Source organism: Aquarana catesbeiana, linkage group LG04 (assembly GCF_042186555.1).
Source record: "Aquarana catesbeiana isolate 2022-GZ linkage group LG04, ASM4218655v1, whole genome shotgun sequence".
NCBI classification, from domain to species: Eukaryota; Metazoa; Chordata; class Amphibia; order Anura; family Ranidae; genus Aquarana; species Aquarana catesbeiana.
The window spans coordinates 147,744,363-147,771,248 of record NC_133327.1 but is presented as its reverse complement, the minus strand read 5'-3'; the positions used below and the strand labels follow the sequence as shown (position 1 = coordinate 147,771,248).

At 43.6% G+C, this 26,886-nt stretch overlaps 1 protein-coding gene across 1 annotated transcript; it reads right to left on the bottom strand.

The window, feature by feature from the left end:
* LOC141141426 (G-protein coupled receptor 55-like) lies at window positions 1-26,766 on the bottom strand. Its single transcript, XM_073629070.1, has 2 exons — window positions 26,686-26,766; window positions 1-3,202 (listed from the first exon to the last, which is right to left on the bottom strand). Exon 2 carries the CDS (start codon window positions 3,196-3,198, stop codon window positions 2,272-2,274), a length of 927 nt encoding a protein of 308 aa, XP_073485171.1. The 5' UTR covers window positions 3,199-3,202; window positions 26,686-26,766; the 3' UTR covers window positions 1-2,271.
* Between the last annotated feature and the right edge of the window lie 120 nt (window positions 26,767-26,886).

Sequence of the window (26,886 nt, the reverse complement as noted above, 5' to 3'; positions counted from 1 at the left end):
GTTATCACATGAAAAGTTATAATACAATATTTACAAAAATGTGAAGGGTATACTCACTTTTGTGAGATACTGTATATACTGCTGATGAGAAAAAGGTATTTATCAGTTTATATCTACTAAAATGATTGCATTTCCATGTTCTGTATACTGTGGGAGATCGGATATAGTGAATGCAGGTTCTGGGTTTAATAACACTTTAAAACTCAGCTCTGGCCAAATTTTGTTCCAGCTTTGGATAAAGTGCGGAAGTGTTTGAAAATCTCCAATCTTTTTGTTTCATGTGTCTTTTTTTGAAAAATTACCCCTCACTTCCTATTTGATGGGTGTCAGGATAAACAAGAATTTAGGCGAAATCTTAAAGGGGGAACAAAAATAAAACAATTTTTATAGTAGAGTGCAAAATTACAAGAAACTTGCTGCCAGATGTTTAATACTATGTTCCAACAAAAAGTAAGGAGAAATTTCAACAGGGAAACAGATGATAATAATAACATGTTGGAAGTTCTAACTCTATCCGAAACAAAAAAGCTTTGGCTGGAGTTGGGTTATGATAAAATTAATAGCTGGGTTTAAATAGGCAGGTATTGGTGCAATGGCAGTATCTTTAGAGGTTTGCCACTATGAAAATGATGAATGCCATAGCGCATGTATAGAAAAATACCTCTCGATCTTGATAGATATTCTTTTCCTGTGTTAAAATTCCAACACACTCCAAAGACATGACGGTATTGGTAGGTTAACTGGCTCCTCTCTAAAATTGGTCCTAGTATGATATCCTACTGACCGTGCCCAAAATCACTGTCTCTGAACAAGATCTGATGTAATCGGGTACCCTGTTGAGCACCTAGGTTCTAACAATGAATTGATTTTCTTCAACTGCGCCTAAGACATTCATATTTTTGCCTGTAAATCTACTTGGTGTGTTGACCTGAATAATTAAATTAAGAAAAACAAAGGAAAACTAGATTTTAAAAACTTGCTAGCTGGTAGAGCATTGTAAGTCTTCTGCCAAAAGAAAAAAATATATTTTACTCATCAGCTAGCAAATATTTCCTTTGTGTACAAATCCTGTGTTAATTGCATATGTGCCTATTGTGGAAATGATAAAGAAAGAAAAAAGTGCAGTGCTATGCCTTTAAGACCAAACACAAGATAAAATAAATATATATATATATGATCACAACATAAACATTAGTGCAAAATTAACATCGCAATATAATAAAAGTGAACTAATGCTCCAGTGTCTGCAGACTATTACTTTGATAATATCTTGCTTTATACAGTATACTCCATTGTATAGCGGAAGAAAACTTCAAAAGCGATAGTTTTCCACCGTAATAGTGATTGCTGCTGTGCCACTCCACGCTCCCCAAGTGTCACACACTTAACAAAATTTGCTACTCTATAACTTTAGAGGAAAGGTCTTTTCGTGCTTTATTCCAACTCCTCCTTTGGCTCTGGTTCAACACCTTTAATCTGACTCTCCAATCATAATGATAGAAAGACACCAAGGAGATCCACAAAAAAGTGTATTGCCTTTTATCTGAACAATTACTTCCCCAACAAACCACTAATGCACTCACTTTGTAAAGAGTGATAGTCTGCAGACTGTCCCACTGCTGCAGTAGGACACTTATGAGTGGCTTTAATTTTACTTTAATTGGTGAATGACCCGTTCTAATTCTAGGTCAGTAAACAAATCAAGCTGCATTCTGCATTGAAGCTGAACTCCAGAATTCCAACAAGAACCCTTTTTTCAGTTTTGGATACATTGTGGAAGGATTAGAATCTCTAACAGATTTTTTGACATGCCCTCATTAGGGAAATTTCCTCTTATGTCCAGCAATGTCAAAGGGATACCGAGGTTCTAACATTACTGCAGTCTACTAAAAGAAACAGTTTTATTTCTGTCTACAGGAGAAATTTCATTGGTGACATGACTGGAAGTAAGGGGGAAATGTCCCTGAAAAAACACAAGAATAAAAACCTGACAAAGGGCCTATGCTTTTCCACCATGTTCAAAACCAAACCAAAGTTTTGGCTGGGATTCACTCTATGTAATGCATTCTGTTTCTTTTGTAACATGCTGTTTGAAAAAACAAAATAAGCCTATATGAAATATTATTGCCATTTCCATGGTCCAGTTCCCTATTATTTTTCAGGATACCTTAGGAGAAATTACATTGCTTTCGTATGTTATTGTATTATATGTGATGGTATCAGCACTCCCACCCCTATCCCTCCATAAAGAGTTTGTAGTTACACCTTTGTCTATACAGAAGTGTTCAAATTTTCCACCTGTGTCACACTTGGCTTATACTTAAGTTTGGCTTGAAAATCTTTCACCGAAAAATAGTAGCAAAGGGCATCAAGGCAGCAGTTAATGTTAGATATACAAAGTGCCACCTGCAGAAATATGCTGATGTGTTTTCTCACTGTGCAGTCTGAAATGATTTGTCTTTTAGCCAGAAACTGCAAAAAGATGCCAATATGAGTAAAACTGAAGCAAATCACAAACACCACCAGATTACAGATGATTATGCGTATAACAACAGCCTTGGATTCTTCAGAGTCTACTGAGGAAGATACAGGGACCAGTAGTGTCCTGATGATCTGAATAGAACAATACAACATGACAATCATAGGGATGACAAATCCAAACATTTCCAGAGGTATTATTATGTTAGGACTCCAGATGTTTTCAGACAGGTTATGAAAACATTGAACATTCTCCGATTTTTCTTTGTTAAAAAATGTGATTAAAGAAACACTCCACACAAAGACCCATATAATGACACATATTATTATGGTCTTTTTGGGTGAGCGTAGAACCCTGGCATAGAAAGGATGGATAATGGCTATGTATCTGTCCAAGCTGATGAACGTAATTGTGTAGATGCTGCCATACATATTTGTAAAGTAGAGGGATTGTAGGAAGCCACACAGATGACTGTTCACCTTAATTTCATCTTGGGAGAAGTATATTTTTGAGGGTAAAGACAGAACAAGAAAGAAATCCAGGATTGCCAGATTCACCAAGTATATCGAAGCTTCTGTGTATTTTTTCATGGAACAACAGAAGATCCACAGAGCGAATGAGTTCAGCATGAAACCAATAATGAATGTGGGAATATATGTCATCAATTGAATAGTGCGAAGTATTGAAGTAATGTTCTCATTAGGGCAGCTCACGTTCATTATTCTGTTAACAGAAGACAAATTAACATTTTTTTTACTTTTTTCACCTCACAACTCCAGCTATCCTTTTGTTAAATGTTTACCTGGACAGGTCTATATACATGCTTAAAATTAAATATATTATCTTAATTTCAGGGGCATATCTAACTTCATTTCCAAATGGTCTTTCAACCAAATACATTAATTGTGAGTCCCGTTAATTTACCAAGTTTCCTATTAGTATTTAAAAGTTTTTCTAAAGGAAAGATTTTTCCAAATTAGCTCCTCTTCTTTGAACTATTTTCACATGCTACATTAGATTGTCCCTCAGATTTTCAGTCTCTAAAAAGTCATCCTTCAGGGAAACTTAAAAAACGATTTAGTTCACCAACCTGCTCAGAAAATGTCATCAAAATACATTGATCTAATTTGCCCACTCTTACTTGTGCAATAATTATCTTCTAATCTCCTTTATCATACCATACTTAGCATTTTAAAACAAGATATACAGTCCATCCTATGCTAACAAGTTGGAATGAGCAGATTATGTGGTTCCAATGTAAGTTCAGACCAAATATTCAGTGCTTGAAAAAGATTCAAACTTTAAGAGAACTTCCTGACAAATTCCCCACAATGCAATGCTTGAGCCATCATCGGCCAAGGACATGTACCTGACCTCTGGTCAGGTGCAAAACTTTGGCCAATGTTAGTTCACAGTAAAGTTGCAGGCTACAAATGATACAAGACTGTATTCCCAGCATACCTTTGTCAGTCTGTTTGTGGTTAGTTGGTTGTTTAGTTTGAGTGAGAGACAGTTGACATTTGTTCAGGGGAAAGACAAGTTAAGCCTCCTAAACAACACTAGTTTTTTTTTTGGTGAACCAAAAATAACTGACAGCTCAGGTCTGAGCCACTGTACTAACAATCTACAGTGATCTCCCCTGCTGTGCTATTGTGTTCTGACAGGGGGCCCCCCCCCCCGCCAGAACACTCCGGTTACCATTTTCAGCCATTAGCTGAGAGCACCGATCAGGAGCCAGTCGGCAGTTCTTTTTTTGCTCATGACCCTTCGTTAGACTGGCTGTTGTGCACACAGATCAAATGTTGGCCAGTTTCTAATGAACCAGACAATGCCATCCAACATTCAGCCATGAGTACTAGACTTTAGTGTAGTGTGCTTTCAGTATCATGCTATATACAATTCTACAAAAGTTTAGTGCTATATTTACGCTACTTAGTGATATATACAGTTTGTAGTCAGGGTATTGCATTTCCAAGTGAAGACTCCGACTACAAGTAAGAAGGCTGGCCTGAGACCAGCCTGTATTTTTAGGAGGAGTCTGAGAGTTACATATCCCTCCTCCCCTGTCTGATCCGGTGTTGGCCTCACATTCAGGGTTCCCACCCACCTGTGTCCCCCAAACCTTCATACATACTTAAACACATCATACATTTTTCTTATTCATACATTCAGGGTATGCCCTCTTTTCAGGCATACTGACTAGCTAGGCCAAGGCGCACCTCGGGCCTTGGTAGTTAGGGTATCGCATTTCCAAGTGAAGACTCTAACTACCAAGTAGGGATGAGCCGAACACCCCCCCGGTTCTGTTCACGGCAGAACATTCGAACAGACCAAAAATTTGTGCGAACACGCGAACCCCGTTAAAGTCTATGGAACTCAAACGTGAAAAATCAAAAGTGCTAATTTTAAAGGCTAATATGCAAGTTATTGTCATAAAAAGTGTTTGGGGGCCCGGGTCCTGCCCCAGGGGACATGAATCAATGCAAAAAAAAGTTTTAAAATCAACCATTTTTTCGGGAGCAGTGATTTTAATAATGCTTAAAGTGAAACAATAAAAGTGAAATATTCCTTTAAATATTGTGCCTGGGGGGTGTCTATAGTATGCCTGTAAAGTGGCACATTTTTCCTGTTTTTAGAACATTCCCCGCACAATATGACATTTCTAAAGGAATAAAAGTCATTTAAAACTGCTTGTGGCTGTAATGTAATGTTGCCCCCCCCCCCCCCCCAGCCCATTACCAGGCCTTTTGGGTCTGGTATGGATATTATGGTGAACCCCGCACCCAAATTAAAAAAAAAGGCGTGCGGCCCCCAGGCCCGTTATACTCTGAACAGCAGCAGTATACAGGCAGTCCCGGGTTACAAACAAAATAGGGACTGTAGGTTTTTTCTTGAGTTGAATCTGCTTTTAATTTGGAACAGGTACATTTTCTAAGTGTAGCTCCAGCCAAAAAATCAATTTTTAAGCTTTTTGGATAACATAGGGAAGGGTTATCATCACCCCTGTAACATTTATTTTGCTGTCTGTGTCCCTGTTCAGAAGATTTCACCTCACTTTCTGTCCCAATGAGAATTGGATTTTGAAAATTTTGGGTTGATGTAGAAACAAGGATTGGTGATAAAGCATCGGTGGAGACACCTTTTTCTCATATTAACTCTTACAGGAAATAATTTCCCTTCTAGGGGTAGATTTCCTCTCACTTCCTGTTGTCTCCCTCCATCTGTAAGTAGGAGCCGTTTGTAAGTCGGATGTTTGAAAATAGGGGACCGCCTGTATATAATATACGGCCTGCCCTATACACTTGGCAGGAAAATTGGGCCTTAGGTGTTGGTGATACCAGAACACTGTAAGCCTTCACAGTATTGCCCCGTACACACGGTGGGACTTTGTTCGGACATTCCAACAACAAAATCCTAGGATTTTTTCCGACGGATGTTGGCTCAAACTTGTCTTGCATACACATGGTCACACAAAGTTGTCGGAAAATCCGATCATTCTAAACGCAGTGACGTAAAACACGTACGTCGGGACTATAAATGGGGCAGTGGCCAATAGCTTTCATCTCTTTATTTATTCTGAGCATGCGTGGCACTTTGTCCGTCGGATTTGTGTACACACGATCGGAATTTCCGACAACGGATTTTGTTGTCGGAGAATTTTATATCCTGCTCTCAAACTTTGTGTGTCGGAAAATCTGATGGAAAATGTGTGATGGAGCCTACACACGGTCGGAATTTCCGACAACAAGGTCCTATCACACATTTTCCGTCTGAAAATCCGACCGTGTGTACGGGGCATTACTCTTGGTGGGCGCCGGAACGGGCCCTGCTGTGAAATATTATATCAAAAATTGTAATTATGCGCCCAGGCGGTGGTGGTGGCAGAACACTGTAAAGCCTCACAGATACTTTTGTTGAGCACAGGAACAGGTCCTGCTGTGAAATATTAGATCAAAAATTGGAATTACACGCCCCTGTTAAACAGGGGCATAAAAATTGGGCCTTAAGCGGTGGTGGTGGCACAACACTGTAAAGCCTCACAGATACTTTTGTTGAGCGCAGGAACAGGCCCTGCTGTGAAATATTGGATCAAAAATTGTAATTACGCGCCCCTGTTAAACAGGGGCAGAAAAATTGGGCCTTAGGCGATGGCAGTGGTGGTGGTGGCACAACACTGTAAAGCCTCACAGATACTTTTGTTGAGCACAGGAATGGGCCCTGCTGTGAAATATTAGATCAAAAATTGTAATTACGTGCCCCTGTTTAACAGGGGCAGAAAAATTGGGCCAAAGCCAGTGGTGGTGGTGCCACAATACTGCAACCCCTCACAGATACTCTTGTTGCACGCAGGAATGAGCCCCGCTGTTAAATATTTGATCAAAAATTGTAATTACATGCCCCTGTTAAACGGGGGCATAAAAATTGGGCTTTAGGGATGGTGGTGGTGGTGGTGGCACAACACTGTAAAGCCTCACAGATACTTTTGTTGTGTGCAGGAACAGGCCCTGCTGTGAAATATTAGGTTAAAAATTGTAATTACGCGCCCCTGTTAAACAGGGGCAGAAAAATTAGGCCTTAGGCGGTGGTGGTGGTGGTGGCACAACACTGTAAAGCCTAACAGATACTCTTGTTGAGCACAGGAATGAGCCCTGCTGTTAAATATTTGATCAAAAATTGTAATTACGCACCCCTGTTAATGTTAAACAGGGGCAGAAATATTGGGCCTTTAGGCAGTGGTGGTGTTGCCACAACACTGCAACCCCTCACAGATACTCTTGTTGAGCACAGGAATGAGCCCTGCTGTTAAATATTTGATCAAAAATTGTAATTATGTACCTCTGTTAAGAAGGGGCATAAAAATTGGGCCTTAGGCAGTGGTGGTGGTGGTGCCGTAAACCGAAAATATTCCTAGAAGCTATCATCATTAAAATTGAGGAGGAATAGGATAGTCACGCAGCATAATAGGATAGTCACTCAGCATATGCAGCTTTCAAGGGATCCCACATCCATAGAAAAATCAATCGGTTACATCAGCATCAGGTGCTTGGCAGCTGGTGATCTAAGACTGATTCATTTTTATGAATGCGAGCCGATCAACAGAGTCAGTGGACAGGCGCACTCTGTGATCAGTTACAAAGCCTCCAGCAGCACTGAATGTGCGTTCAGAAAGAATGCTGTATGCAGGACAGGCCAGTAGCTGAAATGCATATTGAGCAAGCTCTGGCCAGTGTTCCATCCTCAAGACCCAATAACCCAGTGGATGCTCTGTTGGAAAGGTCTCCAAGTCTGATCTTGCCCATATAAATTCCTGCACCATGTAATTCAGACGCTGGCGATGGTTGCTGGAACCGATCAGACCTGGGCAAACTGTCTGAAGGCATCGGTCAGCAGGCCACCTTCTCCACCGCTCTTTCTGTGACTGCACGAAGCCTCAGCAACACGTTGTCCAGCACCAGGAAATTGTAATCTCCCAGGCTCTGGAAACGCATTACACAAACCTTTCTGCTAGGCCTCCCAAAGATGTTTCATCCTCTGCTCCCTTTGCGAAGGCTGGATAAGTTCTGCAACCTTACCCTTGTAACGTGAATCAAAAAGGGATGCCAGCCAGTAATGATCCCTCTCCTTGATACCACGAATCCTAGGGTCCTTTTGCAGGCTTTGCAGGATCAGGGAGGCCATGCAGCATAGGCTTGCAGAGGCATTCGATCCTGAGTCCTTTGGGTCACTAAGGATCACATGATCCTCGACCACCTCTTCCCAGCCACGTACAACTCCCATGGGTTTCTGGGGACTGCAAACGATCCCTTGAAGACTGTTGCTGATGCTGGGTGTTATCCTCCACCTCCATGCTGACACAATCCTCCTCCTCCTCTTCTTCTTCCTGTGTGATTGGCAGGCCTGCAGTAATACTAGTATCTGGATAAAGGGGGCCTTGAGAGGTAAGGAAGTCCTCCTCTTCCTCCCGCTGTTCTGCCTCAAGTGCCCTGTCCATTATTCAACGAAGCGTGTGCTCCAACAGGAAGAGAAGAGGGACAATATCACTGATGCATGTACTGTCACTGCTCACCATCCTCGTGACCTCCTCGAATGGTGACAGGACATTGCATGCATCCTTGATCAGTAGCCACTGGCGTGGCGAAAAAAAAACAAGCTCCCCTTACCCTGTCCTGGTGCCATACTCACACAGGTACTCATTGATGGCCCTCTGCTGCATGTGCAGCCGCTGCAGCATTGCCAACATTGAGTTCCACCTGGTGGGCATGTCACAAATGAGGTGGTTCTTGGGCAGGTTGCATTCTCTTTAAATGTCAGCCAGCCGAGCACTGGCATTATATGACCAGTGGAAATGACCACAGACTTTCCTGACCTGCCTCAGGAGATCCTGTAAGCCTGGGTACCTGCTCAAGAACTGCTGCACTACCAAATTCAGGACATGAGCCAAACAGTGAACATGGGTCAAGTGTCCCTGTCGGAGGGCAGAGAGGTGGTTGGTGCCATTGTCGCATAAAACGATTCCTGGCTGAAGCTGGTGGGGTGTCAACCACCTGTGAGCCTGCCCCTGCAGAGCTGACAGAATCTCTGCCCCAGTGTGGCCCCTGTCCCCTAAGCAGACCAACTCAAGCACCACATGGCATCTTTTTGCCTGAGTGCTTGCACAGCCCCTTGAACGCCTACAGAGCACCGCTGGTTCAGAGGAGGAAGAGGCCATAGAGGAAGAAGAAGAGGAAGGGGTGGAGGAGAGAGCTGTTTCAGAATCACCACTAGCATTTTGGAGGCGTGGTGACGGAACAAGCTCCAACAATACTGAACCCTGCCCTGCATCCTTCCCAGCTGCCAGCAGAGTTACCCAGTGCACTGTGAAAGAAAGGTAATGTCCCTGTCCATGCCTGCTGGACCATGAGTCAGCAGCAATATGCACCTTACTGCTGACCTGTCCAACGAGGCCAAGACATTGCCTTCCACATGCTGGTAGAGAGCCGGAATGGCCTTCTGTGAAAAGATATCGCGTTTGGGAACTTGCCACTGAGGTACTGCACATTCCACAAATTCACAAAAGGGGGCAGAGTCTACCAGCTGAAAAGGCAGCAGTTGCAGTGCTAGCAATTTGGCTAAGCTAGCATTCAGATGCTTGTGCATGGCTGGGACCGAATTTCTTTTGACGGTTTAGCAACTGGGGTAGGGAAATTTGCCTGCTAAAATCCGATGTTGGTGTACCGCTAGCAGCTTGGCCACAAGTACTTGGGACACCGATTTCTATAGTTCATTTCTCTCAGTGCAGTTTTCTGAGAGGACTGCAGGTATAGTGGGGTTGGAGATCCCAGCTAATGAGGAGCAAGGAGAGGTCCGCCTTGTTCTTTGATGTGGGTTTTTTAAGTGCTGTTGCCAACAGAATGCATGAGAGGTCGTCATATGTCTGGTCAAGCATGTGGTGCCCAAGTGGCTGCTGTTCTGGCCACGCTTGATACGCTTCAGACATATGTTGCAAACAGCAACGGTGCGATCTGCTGCACACGTGTCAAAAAAGGCCAATTAACTTTTCAAAATATGCAGGGAGTCAGCAGCGCCCTGCACCTGCTTAGCTCTGCGGTGTGATGCAATAGGGTGGCTGCCCTTAAACTGCCCCCTGGAGGGCATCCTGCCTCATTGGAGATGTGCCTCCTCCTCTCTTCTATCAGGCACCCAAGTAGAGTCAGTGACCTCATCATCCCCTCCTTCCTCGTCACTGGAGCAAACTTGGCAGTATGCTGCAGCTGGGGGAACATGACTGCCAGTTTCTTGACCTTCTTGGGCACCCCCTCTCTCTAGGCTCACGTTACTCCCTTCCTCAACCTGGGTACCATCATCGGAGCCTTCAAATCGCTGCGCATCCTCCTGCAGCATGTACCCGACACTGTGGTCGAATAGTTCGGGGGACTCCTCCGTGCATGATGGTTGGGCTAGGAAAGGAGTGACTGTTGACATGGAGCCGATGGAATAGGCCGCTTTGGCAGCTGCATTGGCCGACAAACTACTCTGAGCCTGGGTGACAGAGGAGGAGGAGGATGAGGAGGGCTTTGTTGTCCATTCCACCAACTCTTCTGCATGTTGTGGCTCAATAACACGGCCAGCTGCAGAAAAAAAGGACAAGCGTGCCCCACGGCCACGTGTTGAGGATGCACCGTGTCCACGACCAGCACTGTTAACTGTAGACACAGAGCCTGCTTGCTCTCTTTTAGTGGCCTGTGAGCGTCTGCCTTTTCTTGGTGGCCTTCCGGACATGCTGTAAATTTTGTTTAGCAAAACTACACTACACTGTATTGTGTACTGTGTACACCACCAGGAAAGTAGTAGCAACTGCACTAGGGGTGCACAGTACTGTGTACACCAACAGAAGTTTAATAACAACTATGGGTGCACTGTATGTATTGTGTACACCACCAGGAAAGTAGTAGCAACTGCACTAGGGGTGCACGGTACTGTGTACACCAACAGAAGTTTAATAACAACTTTGGGTGCACTGTATGTATTGTGTACACCACCAGGAAAGTAGTAGCAACTGCACTAGGGGTGCACAGTACTGTGTACACCAACAGAAGTGTAATAACAACTATGGGTGTACTGTATTGTGTACACCACTAGAAAAGTAGTAGCAACTGCATTATGGGTGCACAGTACTGTATAATGAAAATTAAAGTATATTAGTATACTCAAAGTATATTCTAAGTATATTAGAAACAGTACACCAGGAACGGCCTGCAGTGAGATATAGCTAAACTGTATGCAGTGGATATATATATATATATATATATATATATATATATATATATATATATATATATACATATATATATATATATATATATATATATATATATATACACGAGACTATCTGCATATTTATATTAAATATACTGCAGCTAACTGAATCACCTGCCTGCCAGAAGTATATTAGAAACAGTACACCAGGAACGGCCTGCAGTGAGATATACAGGCAGGTCCATAAATATTGGGACATCAACACAATTCTAATCTTTTTGGATCTATACACCACCACAATGGATATGAAATGAAACGAACAAGATGTGCTTTAACTGCAGACTTTCATCTTTAATTTGAGGGCATTTATATCCAAATCAGGTGAACGGTGTAGGAATTACAACAGTTTGTATACGTGCCTCCCATTTTTTAAGGGACCAAAAGTAATGGGACAATTGGCTGCTCAGCTGTTCCATGGCCAGGTGTGTGTTATTCCCTCATTATCCCATTTACAAGGAGCAGATAAAAGGTCCAGAGTTCACTTCAAGTGTGCTATTTGCATTTGGAATCTGTTGCTGTCAACTCTCAATATGAGATCCAAAGAGCTGTCACTATCAGTGAAGCAAGCCATCATTAGGCTGAAAAAACAAAACAAACCCATCAGAGAGATAGCAAAAACATTAGGTGTGGCCAAATCAACTGTTTGGAACATCCTTAAAAAGAAAGAACGCACCGGTGAGCTCAGAAACACCAAAAGACCCGGAAGACCACAGAAAACAACTGTGGTGGATGACCGAAGAATTCTTTCCCTGGTGAAGAAAATACCCTTCACAACAGTTGGCCAGATCAAGAACACTTTCCAGGAGGTAAGTGTATGTGTGTCAGAGTCAACAATCAAGAGAAGACTTCACCAGAGTGAATACAGAGGGTTCACCACAGGATGTAAACCTTTGCTGAGCCTCAAAAACAGGAAGGCCAGATTAGAGTTTGCCAAACAACATCTAAAAAAGCCTTCACAGTTCTGGAACAAAATCCTATGAACAGATGAGACCAAGATCAACTTTTACCAGAGAGATGGGAAGAGAAGAGTATGGAGAAGGAAAGGAACTGCTCATGATCCAAAGAATACCACCTCATCAGTGAAGCATGGTGGTGGTAGTGTCATGGTGTGGGCATGTATGGCTGCCAATGGAACTGGTGTATTTATTGATAATCTGACTGCTGACAAAAGCAGTAGGATGAATTCTGAAGTGTTTCGGGCAACATTATCAGCTCATATTCAGCAAAATGCTTCAGAACTCATTGGATGGCGCTTCACAGTGCAGATGGACAATGACCCGAAGCATACTGCGAAAGCAACCATAGAGTTTTTTAACCACGTCAGCCCCAGAAGGATTTACCCCCTTCCTGACCATAGCACTTTTTACAATTTGGCACTGCGTTGCTTTAACTGCTAATTGCGCAGTCATGCAATGCTGTGCCCAAACGAAATTTGCGTCCTTTTGTTCCCACAAATAGAGCTTTCTTTTGATGCTATTTGATCACTGCAGTTTTTATTTTTTGCGCTATAAACGGAAAAAGACCGAAAATTTAAAAAAAAAACCAATATTTTCTACTTTTTGTTATAAAAAAAATACAATAAACTCAATTTTAGTCATACATTTAGTCCAAAATGTATTCAGCCACATGTCTTTGGTAAAAAAAAAATGTCAATAAGCATATATTTATTGGTTTGCGCAAAAGTTATAGCGTCTACAAACTAGGGTACATTTTCTGGAATTTACACAGCTTTTAGTTTATGACTGCCTATCTTATTTTTTTGATGTGCTAAAATGGCAGGGCAGTGCAAACCCCCCACAAATGACCCCATTTTGGAAAGTAGACACCCCAAGGAAATTGCTGAGAGGCATGTTGAGCCCATTGAATATTAATTTTTTTTGTCCCAAGTGATTGAATATTGACAAAAAAAATAAAAAATTCACTAAATGATATATTGCTCACACCCCAAAATACATTCAGCTGCTTCTCCTGAGTGTGGGGATACCACATGTGTTGGACTTTTTTGGAACCTAGCTGCGTACGGGGCCCTGAAAACCAAGCACCACTTTCAGGATTTCTAAGAGCGTAAATTTTTGATTTCACTCCTCACTACCGATCACAGTTTCCAAGGCCATAAAATGCCAGGATGGCACAAAACCCCCCCAAATGACCCCATTTTGGAAAGTAGACACCCCAAGCTATTTGCTGAGAGGCATGGTGAGTATTTTGCAGCTCTCATTTGTTTTTGAAAATGAAGAAAGAAAAGAAAAATTTTTTTTTTTCTTTTTTCAATTTTCAAAACTTTGTGACAAAAAGCGAGGTCTGCAAAATACTCACCATACCTCTCAGCAAATAGCTTGGGGTGTCTACTTTCCAAAATGGGCTCATTTGGGGGGGGGGTTGTGCCATCTGGGCATTCCATGGCCTCCGAAACTGTGATAGGCAGTGAGGAGTGGAATCAAAAATTTACACCCTTAGAAACCCTGAAGGCGGTGCTTGGTTTTTGGGGTCCCGTATGCGGCTAAGCTCCCAAAAAGTCTCACACATGTGGTATCCCCGTACTCAGGACAGGCAACAGAATGTATTTTGGGGTGTAATTTCACATATTCCCATGGCATGTTTGAGCAATATATCATTTAATGACAACTTTGTGCAAAAAAAAAAAAAAATTGTCTTTTTCCTGCAACTTGTGTCACAATATAAAATATTCCATGGACTCGACATGCCTCTCAGCAAATATCTTGGGGTGTCTACTTTCCAAAATTGGGTCATTTGGGGGGGGGGTTTGAACTGTCCTGGCATGCACAACATTTAGAAGCTTATGTCACACATCACCCACTCTTCTAACCACTTGAAGACAAAGCCCTTTCTGACACTATTTGTTTACATGAAAACATTTTTTTTTTTTGCAAGAAAATTACTTTGAACCCCTAAACATTATATATATTTTTTAAAGCAAAGGCTCTACAGATTAAAATGGTGGTTGTTTCATTTTTTTTTTTCACATAGTATTTGCGCAGCGATTTTTCAAACGCATTTGCTGGGGAAAAAACAAACTTTTTTAAATTTTAATGCACTAAAACACACTATATTGTCCAAATGTTTGATGAAATAAAAAAGATGATCTTAGGCCGAGCACAAGGATACCAAATATGACATACTTTAAAATTGCGCACAAACATGCAGTGGCGACAAACTACATACATTTTTAAAAGCTTTTAAAAGCCTTTACAGGTTACCACTGTAGATTTACAGAGGAGCTCTACTGCTAAAATTACAGCCCTCGATCTGACCTTCGCAGTGATACCTCACATGCATGGTGCAATTACTGTTTTTATTTGACACCAGACAAACGCTTGCAATCGCCTTTGCGCGAGAGCAGGGGGGGGCAGGGGTGCTTTTTTTTTTTTATTATTATTTTTTTTGCTTTCTTATCTTATTTTTAAACTGTTCCTTTCATTTTTTTTTATCATTTTTATTGTTATGTCAGAGAATGTAAATATCCCCTATGATAGCAATAGATAGTGACAGATACTCTTTTTTGAAAAAAATGGGGTCTATTAAACCCTAGATCTCTCCTCTGCCCCCAAAGCATCTGACCACACCAGGATCGGTGTGATAAAATGCTTTCCCAATTTCCCAATGGCGCTGTTTACATCCGGCGAAATCTAAGTCATGACTCGTAGCTTCCGGTTTCTTAGGCCATAGAGATGATTGGAGCCATTCTGGTCTCTGATCAGCTCTATGGTCAGCTGGCGGAATCACCGGCTGCATTCTCAGGTTCCCTGTTGGGACAGGAGAGCCAGAGAAAAACATGGAAGACGGTGGTAGGGGGGGGGGGTCATTCCCTCCCACTGCTTGTAAAAGCAGTCTAGAGGCTAATTAGCCACTAGGATTGCTTTTACATGAAAGCCGATTGCTGGCTGAAAAGAATGATACCAAGATGATACCTAAACCTGCAAGCATCATTCTGGTATAACCACTCAAAGTCCAGCAACATACCAGTATGTTGCTGGTCCTTGTTGGCCATATATTGTAATCTTTTTTTTTCATGCAGCCTGTGGGCTGAACGAAAAAAAGAGATTGATTGGTGGGTATGCCCACCATTAGAATACCTCCCTTCATCCACCCCTTCATCCCACTAAGGGAGGTGTATGGTGCGTGCGTGGGTGTTATCGCTACTGGCACTACTGGTGAGCACGTCCAAAGCATTCTCAGTAAGGACGATGAGCGCCCCATCCCGTTGCATTGCATTAAATTTCATGGTGGTGACCCCACTGGACTTACCTTCAAGGGCATCTATAGGTTAAATTTTCCCCTGAGAAGGGATGATTTTTATAGAATCCCATGCCAGAAGGAGAAAATGTGGATATATAATCTTAACAGTATGAGCCCCGTGGGTTAAACAACGAATGCAATCTCTCTGTGTTCCTTACCTCATAGCCCCCACTAGTCTTAAAGGGGTTGTAAAGGTATTTTTTTTATTTTTTAAAAATAACAAACATGTTATACTTACCTTCACTGTGCAGCTCGTTCTGCACAGAGTGGCCCCGAACCTGCTCTTCTGGGGTCCCTCGGCGGCTGTCTCAGCTCCTCCCCGCAATAATTAACCACCTTAATGCGAGCTCCCTCGCATGGTGGTTAGTTATTGCGGGCGCGCTCCCGTGATACAGCCGGCGGCTATAGCCGCTCGCTGTATCACTCAGCCCCGCCCCCCAGCGCGCCGTGTCATTGGATGTGATTGACAGCAGTGCGAGCCAATGGCTGCGCTGCTTCCAATCCATCCGCTGTAGCCAATCAGCGGCCAGGCTGAGCAGCGGAATCGAGGACGTGAACGAGCAGCCGAATTTCGAGGGGTCAGGTAAGTAAAACGGGGGGGCTGGGGACGGCGGTATTGTTAGTAGTTTTTTCACCTTATTGCATAGAATGCATTAAGGTGAAAAAATGTTTACCTTTACAACCCCTTTAACGGGACCCTCTTCCTTGTGTCATATTTGTGTTTAAATTTAAATTTATGTCAGCCAAATTTCTTTATTTCTTTATTATTTATTATTTTTACTTGGTCCACATCTTTTCTTTCTTTCTTCTTGATTTTCCATTCCCTTTTGATGGTAGTTGCATCCACGGACTGGTCCGCGGTTTGTGTATTTTGTGTTGTCTTTTTGCATGTATGGCTGTCAACTTGTTACACTGCTGCCTAGACAATTAGACACCGGTGTATCCACGCAACTCAACGTGAGGGCTATATAAGGCGACCGTCTAGGCTACAGCGCATGCTCTGAAGAAATCCCAGTGACGGATGAAACACGTCAGCATGACGCCATCACGCTTAGCATAGCGTACGCACAGACCCACCCATCAGCCTTGGGGATTCCGCCCGCACTTCCGCGAGGTGTTCTCAAACAGACCCGGGAACTGGAGGACGATAGACACCGCATCCTTGCGGTACTCCCTTACCTTACCTAACTATTCCCGAGTGTCACCGTATGCATCCTGCCTACGATATCTCTCATGTGGAAGGAAGTTAACTTGCTGAGCTGCCTGGAGATGGTATGAGGAAGAGATGGTATGAGGAAGATACAGCTGCTTCTCCGGATCAAATGTCATATTTCGGTGTCTACAGAGGGGTGAGATCTAATTTGACATATCCCATGCACGGGACTGTTGCATTTACCCTTCAGTACTTCTCTCCCCTATAGCACTGATGCTGTGACCGACTCAGATATCTACACAAGCATACTCCCATCCTCTTATACTTACAGCTCTTTATACAGGACATTATCCCCACAACATTTGCTACCCGCGTTATTGAAATAACCTCAGTGAACTATATTACTCCATGACTGCAGTCTTTACTCCAATATCTACAAGCAGGACATTTTCAATTTTCATGTTGTTATTTACATGGTGGATGTTAATTACCTATAGCTGCATAACCTACCACCTCGCCTTCATCTGCAATTTATCTGCACATCTGTTCATATATTAGGATAACTATTCCTTTTCAGATGACCTAGTATGAGATATTATCTCTTACATGACTGATTAGAGGTGTATATGTTGTTTGTAAGTGGTGGCCATCTGTGTCTGTCTTAGACAACGTTGTCTATTTTACCTATTGGTGCCGGTATTTGGTTTTTAACCATTTTTTGATTGGTGTTCAAGTGAATTTTTTAATAAAATTAATACATTTTTGCTAAACTGCCTGTTCCTCCTTGATGAATTGCTTTTTCTCCCCCTTTTTTTGATATGTGTAATTAATTCAGAGGAACACACCCATTTGTATGCCCGAGTGCCCTGGGTGTATGTAGTTAGCCCAATATACACAGGTGTAGTCATTATTGAACTGTCACCAGTGGTTACTTATATTGATCAAGCAAAAGCCATTCAGTTATTTTTATCTTCCTGTTGTTTTCCTACTAACCTGACGCTGCCTGGGGCTGGTGCTTGCCAGTTCACCAAAACGCTACCAAAAAAACTATTAGCGATCGCAGGGATCAGGCCTGACTCTGCGAATGCTGCAGTTATGCGTTTAGTGTTTTGTAAGTGACAGTGATCGATCGATACTGCACTTGGGTGGGCTGGGCTGGGCCAGGCGGAGGGGCAAAACGCAGGTGCTAACAGGTATCTGGGCTGATCCAGTTAACACTGCGTTTTTTGGGAACCCTAAACTGCTGGGGACGCTAGTATAGATCTGATCGGATCAGATATTGACCCGTTCGGATACTATACCACTAAGGGAGGTGTATGGTGTGTGCGTGGGCGTTAGCGGTACTGGCGCTAACCTGATGCTGCCTGGGGCGACACAGACCCTATCTGACCCTAAAACCTAAGTTATATCACCGCCGGGCGATCAGGGGGCTAAACCTTTATTAGGTAATAAACGGCGGGTGCCCTGACACTATAAAAAATAAACTAACTAACCAGCGTCACCCGTAACACTTATACGGTGATCACTGGTGAAATGGTTAACTAGGGGGCAATCAAGGGGTTAAAACCTTTATTAGGTAGTATATGGGGGTACCTGACGCTATAAAACGCTGACGGCAAACCTATATATTTACCTCCCTAACTAGCGTCACCAGTGACACTAATACAGCAATCAGAAAAACGATCGCTTAGTGACACTGGCGACGGGGGGTGATCAAGGGGTTAAAACTTTATTAGGGGGGGTTAGGGGGTACCCTAGACCTAAAGGGGGCTAACCATAACTGCCCTACCACACTAACTGTCACAAACTGACACCAATGCAGTAATCAGAAAAAAAAACTTAAACTGCTTGGTGTCACTGTGACGGGGGGGGGGGTGATCAGGGGGTGAAAAGTGTGCTTGGTGTTTTACTGTGTGTGTAGTGTTGTGCACTCACATAGATGTCTTCTCTCCTCAGCTCCGGAACGGAAAATACCGAGCCGAGGAGCGATGACATCACTTCCTCTGCCGCTGTTTACTATACAGCAGCAGAGGAAGAATCTCATTCGTGGGGAGCGATCGCAAGGGGGTGACCACAAATGAGTGGTCTCCCCCTCAGCCTGGATCGCTCCCCTAATGAAGCCGACCGCCTCAGGCACCGGGAGGGGCGCGATGCGCCCTCCGCCCGGGGGAGGTGGATCACCAGGTACCAGGTACAAGGTATCAGGTACATGATTTTGCCATTCTGCCACAGTATATCTGCGTTAGGCGGTCGGCAAGTGGTTAAGGGAAAGAAGTGGAATGTTATGCAATGGCCAAGTCAATCACCTGACCTGAATCCGATTGAGCATGCATTTCATTTGCTGAAGACAAAACTGAAGGGAAAATGCCCCAAGAACAAGCAGGAACTGAAGACAGTTCCAGTAGAGGCCTGGCAGAGCATCACCAGGGATGAAACCCAGCGTCTGGTGATTTCTATGCGTTCCAGACTTCAGGCTGTAATTGACTGCAAAGGATTTGTAACCAAGTATTAAAAAGTGAAAGTTTGATGGATGATTGTTAATCTGTCCCATTACTTTTGGCCCCTTAAAAAGTGGGAGGCACATATACAAACTGTTGTAATTCCTACACCGTTCACCTGATTTGGATGTAAATACCCTCAAATTAAAGCTGAAAGTCTGCAGTTAATATAGAGTCAAAAAGATTAGAATTGTGTCGATGACCCAATATTTATGGACCTGACTGTAGCTAAACTGTATGCAGTGGATATATATATATATATATATATATATATACATACATATATATATATATACATACATATACATATATATATATATTTTTTTTTTTTTTTTAATACACTGCAGCTAATTGAATCACCTGCCTGCCTGAAGTATATTAGAAACAGTACACCAGGAATGAGCTGCAATCAGATATAGCTAACCTGGATACAGTGGATATATTTATATATATATATATATATATATATATATATATATATATATATATATATATATATTAAATACACTGCAGCTAACTGAATAATCTGCCTGCCTATTCATGAGACTCTCTCTCCGTCCACGCCAACAACACACTACACGAGGCTGACGTGCAGGTGGCCTTATATAGTGTGGGGCATGGACTTAGTCCCCTTGAGCCATGATTGGCGAAAGGCACACTGCCTTTGGCCAATTATGGCTCTCTTAGCTAAGGGCGCTGTGATTGGCCAAAGCATGCAGGTCATGGTGCATGCTCTGGCCAATCGTCATACAGCAATGCACTGTGCTCCCACAGTGCATTATGGGCCGTTACACGCCGCTCAAATTTGACGGCCCATAATGTTCGGTTTTCGACGAACGGGCGAACAGCCAATGTTCGAGTCGAACTCATGTTGGACCCGAACAGAAAGCTCATCCCTACTACCAAGGCCTGAGGTGTGCCTTGGCCTAGCTGGTCAGTATGCCTGAAAAGAGAGAATAACCTGAATTTATGAATAAGAAAAATGTATGATGTGTTTAAGTATGTATGAAGGGTTGGGGGAAACAGGTGGGTGGGAACCCTGAATACGAGGCCAACACCGGATCAGGGGAGGAGGAATATGTACCCCTCAAACTCCACCTACAAATACAGGACTCCTCAAACTCCTCCTACATCTTACTTGTAGTCTTCACTTGGAAATGTGATACCCTAACTACCAAAGCCTGAGGTGTGCCTTGGCCTAGCTGGTCAGTATGCCTGAAAAGAGGGCAAAAATACACATATTTAGGTATGATAAGAAAGCTTGATGAAGGGTAGGTAACAATTCGTCTAGTAGAGTAGTGTGCGCCCGGGTGGCTACAGTATATGTATCCGGTATGTATCCGCTATGACAGGAGGAAAACCACCGTCTCATAACTTAATGATAAGAAGGGACCCCCTATTGAAACCTGCAAAGCTGCCCAGAACCCAAATAAATGTCCCATGAATGATTGGATTAGGGGTGATGCCCGAGACAACTCAGACATGAGAATGAACTGCTTGTAATATAAGGACACATGGGGGAAAGGGAGCAAGGGCTGGCCCAAGGAGCCCCTGTGAAATAATGGCCGAGAATATCGAACACTTCAAAAACAGACACAAGTTAAGTAGTCCTGTGAAATTCCCACAAACCCCTGGCCTACCTATACTTGGTATGGGGAAGTGAAAGGGTGAGCCGCAAAAATGGACAAACTGGAAGGAGTTGCAGGGGTTTGAAGTGCTGGATACCTGATGGATGTGTTTGATGGAGTTGGTGGATAAGGCCAATGCGCTATGGCAATATGCATCGTTAAACATGAAGAAAGAAACTATACCAGACACACAGAAAACTGGTCCCACATGATTTGATTGGGTCGTGCTTCTGCTTGTAACCTGACAACCAAGTCGGAGTCCTGAACAAGTGAAGGAGGGCCAAACTCCATCCTAGGGAATAAGTCTTGTGGCATGATTCAGCATACCCAAAGTGACTGTATGCCCCCCTTGTTGGAACAGGCTGGGGATCGGACAGAAAAATTAATGGTCTGACGTACCTGAGCAGTTCCCCTGGCAACCTCACAATCAAGAGATTGGAGCCAAGAGTGGAACCCAGGAAAAGAATGATATACAGCCCGGACCTACCACTTGTGGGCCGTCAAAAGGACGTTGGCTCAGCACACACCCTGAGAGGGACTGCAGATCCTTGGGTGGTAACTAGGGTCTCCACGCAACAGGAAATCAACTAAATTAATTGAAACCCTGACCCTCCTGCAGGTACTCAAGATCCAATGGAGTGCTGGCAAAAGGTTTTCGAAGCAAGGACTGCTTTTGACCCAAGGGTAAGCCCAGTGGTGAAACGACATCTACATCATTATCTTGCCTTCCCAACGGCAGGTCTGATGGAAGTAGCTTCAAGCATTGGTGATATCAGCTTGGATAGCCAATACCCCTCCCTCCCAACTGTAGCAAGTGCTGAATCGTGAAATCCCCGGATGAGTACTTTGATGAAAATGTTTACGTAGGACAGAGGGCAGCCAAAAAGTAACAAACGATATCTGAAACTTTCCATTGGACACCCCGGTGGGCCGACCCACCACCTACAGAACGAAGGTGAAGAACCAGACCAAGCCCCCCCTGGAAATTACTGCCTCCAGTAACTTGATCGGCAATTAAAGTATGACTGTCTGCTGAAACCAAGATACTACACGAAAAATACTCCGACGAGATGTTGATGAGGCCCACGTGCAGGCCTGAAAAATTCTTCCAGCAGGCTGTCTGAAGACCGGTTGGGAGATTCCCACACAGCCCCTGACAAGGAACATTACTTGGCTCAGAAATATTGAACCAGAAGGCTTGATAAGACCGGTGGACTAAGCGGATGCTGACTTGCCTGCAGGAATTTTAGAAGAGCAGGAGCTGGGGGTGCGCTGACACACCGCCTCTGACCGAGCAAGCTTCGATCACCTCCATCCTGTCTAGCAATCGTAACAGTTTGTGGAGAGCATATTAGCCCACATGAATCTGCGTTAAAGAATAATCCCTAGAACATGTTCCACGCTGGTAGATAAGAGTAGCTGGGACAGAATTGGAAACAATACGAAACGTGCCGCCATCCCGGATGTGCCTGGGAGAGAAAAACCCCTGTGACAAACTCTGCTATGTGTATGGGCTAACTCCTTGATGACGGAGTGCTACCATGTTCTGAACCCCTACGTGGGGTTGAAGGGATGAACCCGAAGTTGCTTCTGAAAACCTGCAGCATGCCGAAACCCAAGGAAATACAACCTAAAGAAATCTGACAACAGACAACCAGACATGAGAACACCACCCCACTGTGCCTACTTGAGTATGAGGATGTGAGCAGTAATGACCATACCACAGCGCATGAATGACCCTGATGCCGCCCCTCTCCTGTGTATGAAGCAAGTGAGCCTGAGTAACCTGCAGCGCAGAGACAGGTAATTCAAATTGAAAACTCAGGGCTAGTGTACCCACGGACCATGGTCGGTAGTCGTACAGGTGTAATGAAATGAAAACTTGCATTGTATGACGTGTGTTATACAGGCGAGAAGATTGTGGTCAACAATCATCTAAAAATGAAACCTCAGCCCATATGGATCTGTAGACGTGACACATCCTGCGATGTGAACACTAGCTAACTAAACCCAGGTAAACAAAGAAACATGAACAAAAGGTACGATGAGACATGGAAACAAACGAAGATGAAACGGCTCTTGGTGTATGCCATACTGCATGGCACCCACCTGCTAGGACAGAACATGCTACAACATGACCGCTATAACAGAAACACGCTATGACAGAACATGCTAAAACAGAACTGCTGTGAATGATCCGCTATGACAGAACATGCTGACAGAACTGCTATGACTGAACACGCTATGACAGCACCTGCTGTGACTGAACATGCTGTAACAGCACCTGCTGTTGGAGCACCTGCTATGACAAAACTAGCTATGGGAGCACCCACTGTGACAGTACATGCTATGACAGAACCACTATGATGGACCTGCAATGACAGAACCGCTGTGACAGGAACACACTTGGACCAACCCGCCCTGCCTGAACACATCCTGCCTGAACATACTATGACAGCACACTCTATGAGTGAACCATGCTGTGCCTGGAACCCTCGATGACTGGAACACGCTGTGACTAAACACGCCGTGACTGGAACACGCTTATGATTGTAACATGCTGAGTGGACACGCTATGATTGTGACATGCTGACTGGACATACTATGATTGTGACATGCTGACTGGACACGCTATGATTGTGACATGCTGACTGGACACGCTCTGAATGTAACATGCTGACTGGAACACGCTAAGATTGCAACATGCTGACTGGAACACGCTAAGATTGTAACATGCTGACTAGAACACGCTGAGATTGTAACATGCTGACTGGAAACACTATGACAGAACACACTATGACAGAACACGCTATGATTGTAACATGCTGACTGAACATGCCATGATCGTACCATGCTGACTAAACATGCTATGATTGTATCATGCTGACTGGAACACGCTATGGTTGTCACATGCTGACTGGATACGCTATGACTGGACATGCTATGACAGAACACGCTATGATTGTAACATGCTGAGACTGGACACGCTATGACCAGATACACTATGACAGAACGCGCTATGACAGAACACTGATAAAAAATTGTTACTCGAGTTTGAATAGCATATATGAAGAAACTAACTATTTGCCCATTGATAGTGAGCAGTATGACCAGGAGACTGTGTAGATATTGCTTTCTCCCCTTGATTTTTACCAACATCTGCGTTGCATTCTGAGAGCATTCTTGAGAACTGCAATGAAAGCCTGTAATCTAGCTACATTTGGTGGGTGGGCGCCCCCCATGATGCCGGCGTGAGCCTGGGAGAATCAGGTGGACGCCCCCCCCTCATGCTGCCAGCGTGACCCCGGGAGAAGTGGGGGGACAGGCCCCCCATGACGCTGGCCTGAGCCTGGGAGGAGGAATGGGTGGAGAGCCCCCCCATGATGCCAGTGTGAGCCCGGGAGGAGAAGGGGGTGGATGGGCGGGCGGCCCCCCCATGATGCCCGGTGTGCGTACCGGGAGAAGCAGGCAGTGTGCCCCCTCTTGAAGATGCCAGATGAGCACTGGAGAAAAGAATGGACAGCAGGCGCCCCCCTCTCTCTAGGATGCCAGAATGAGCCCAGGAGAAGTAGGTGGATGGATGGATGGGCGGATGGGCGGCCCCTACTCCAATGATGCCACGAGACTGCTGCAGCTGGCCGCCGCTCTGCCAAAAAAACAGAAGTAACCTGTAACCCTGAATGCGAGGCCAACACCAGATCAGAAAGGGGAGGAGGGATATGTACCCCTCAGACTCCTCCTACAAATACAGCCTTCTTACATATAGTCCTAACACATGCCTTATATTTACAATTGATACTTTGCAGTGAAGTGCATGTTGTGTTGCTAGGGAGAGTGGAGTGTAAGTTCACCTGCATTCACTGCAATTTAAGCAATCTTTTTTAGGGCTACTTTCTTTTATTTGTGTGTGTGTCTGTGGCAGGTTCTGTTGCTGTGTCGCTACTATTTCCCTTTTTTTTTAATTGTGGGTATTTGCTAGCTTCTTGTTAATAGTTGGTAGTTTTATTTTTTTTTTCATAAAACAAAAAAAAAAAAATGGTGTCCCCTCCCCCCCGTAAATTCCATACAAGGCCCTTCAGGTCTGGATATGCATTTTTTAAAAATCTAAAAAGAGTGGCATGGGTTCCCACCTAAATCAATACCCAACCCTTTGTATCTGGTATGGATTTTAAGAAGGAACTCCACCCAAACATTTATACCAGACCCTTAATCTCAGCATGCCAGGAAAGGGGAGGGGGCAGTGTGCACCCCTTCCCTAAATCTTACCAGGTTACATGCCCTCAACGTGCCCCCTCCCTGACTTTTCCAAAATCAACAATGCAACTATCAGTCCCTCCCCTTACACCAGGGTACTAGGTGTAATCCTAGACTCTGACTTGTCATTTTAGCCCCAAGTCCAATCGTTGTCAAAAGTTTGTATAATTCACCTCCGTAACATCTCTAAAATTTGCCCCTTTTTAACAAATGAAACCACCAAGCTCCTCATTCACTCCCTCGTTATCTCTCGCCTTGACTATTGCAACTCCCTTCTCATTGGCCTGCCTCTCCACAGGCGATCCCCTCCTCAGTCTATCAAGAATGCTGCTGCCAGACTTATCCACCTTACCAACTGCTCAGTGTCTGCCAACCCTCTCCTCCAATCCCTACACTGGCTCCCAATCACCCAGCTAATTAAATTAAATTAAATTCAAAATACTAACCACAACATACAAAGCCATTCACAACTCTGCCCCGAGCTACATCACCAATCTTGTCTCCAAATATCACCCAAATCGTCTTCTCTGCTCTTCTCAAGACCTCCTACTCTCTCTCGTCTCCTCCTCCCATGCTAGTCTCCAGGATTTCTCCAGAGCCTCTCCCATCCTCTGGAACTCGCTACCTCCACCGGTCCGGCTATCCCCTACTCTTGCTACCTTCAGGCGATCTCTGAAAACTCATCTCTTCAGGAAAGCCTATCACTTCTCTAACTAATCTTTTACCACTTCCATCAGCTCATTCCCCACAGTTAGAACCTTTTGTACCACTTGCCCCACCCTATTAGATTGTAAGCTCTTCTGAGCAGGGCCCTCTTAATCCTCTTGTATTTTATTGTATTTTAACTGTATTGTCTCCCTTTTATATTGTAAAGGGCTGCGTAAACTGTTGGCGCTATATAAATCCTGTTTAATAATAATAATAATAACATGAGAAGGTACAGTGGCAGACGGGAGCCACATGGCAAAGCACCTTGTCCCCATGTTGATGAGAAATCTACAGTGAATCTACCACCCACTATATACTCAATGGGGTAACACAGTTATCTTCTGAATTGATGTACTGCAATGCGAATGTTTTCCTGAATTCATTATGTCTCTTGCCCCATCCAATGTGCATCCAAATCATTTTTAGGATTTCTAAGAGTAAGCCAGCTCTAATGATATTTATCTCCACATTTCTGGGTAGTTGATGTTGGTCTGTTTTCCACTCAACCAATTAAATGTAAATGCATGTAAGCTATTGAACTGTGTAATACTAAGTATGTATTATTAAAAACAAGCTCAGTGATCTGTTATAAAATCAAGTGAGAAACTAAACATAGTATGAGTGAGAAAAAACAATAAAGAAACTGGGAGGGTATCACACATGCTGATGTCCCCACTACATTAATTGTCAATGCTCTCCAGTTCCAGTACTGAAACTCTTTTTAAAAGTAAAACAAGGTATCCACAAAATAAGCACTGCTATTCTTTAGTAAACAGCCTACATAATTAGTCTGAAAAAACTCACATTGCCTTGAATTCTATAATTCTAAACCAGCAATAGAGTCTATTATAAAACACTAAATAAATCTTGATAGCTGTTTTCCTATATTTTTTAACGCAACAATATACTTACATTAATGCCTTTAGGAGTCTTACGCAAACATGGTTTTCTTACTTACATATACAGGCTCTAAAGTAAGGCAGTGTACAGCAGAAGAAATGTTATAAGTGTGGGAGTATTATTGTACCGTATTTCATCAGATAAAGCCACTTCCCCTGTATATAGGGAACCGTGGTACATTGTATGTGTTTAATTTTCAATGTCTTAAGTAAA

Excerpts from the sequence above, each read along its gene's own strand:
- LOC141141426 (XM_073629070.1), bottom strand. The coding sequence starts at position 3,198 with ATGAACGTGAGCTGCCCTAATGAGAACATTACTTCAATACTTCGCACT.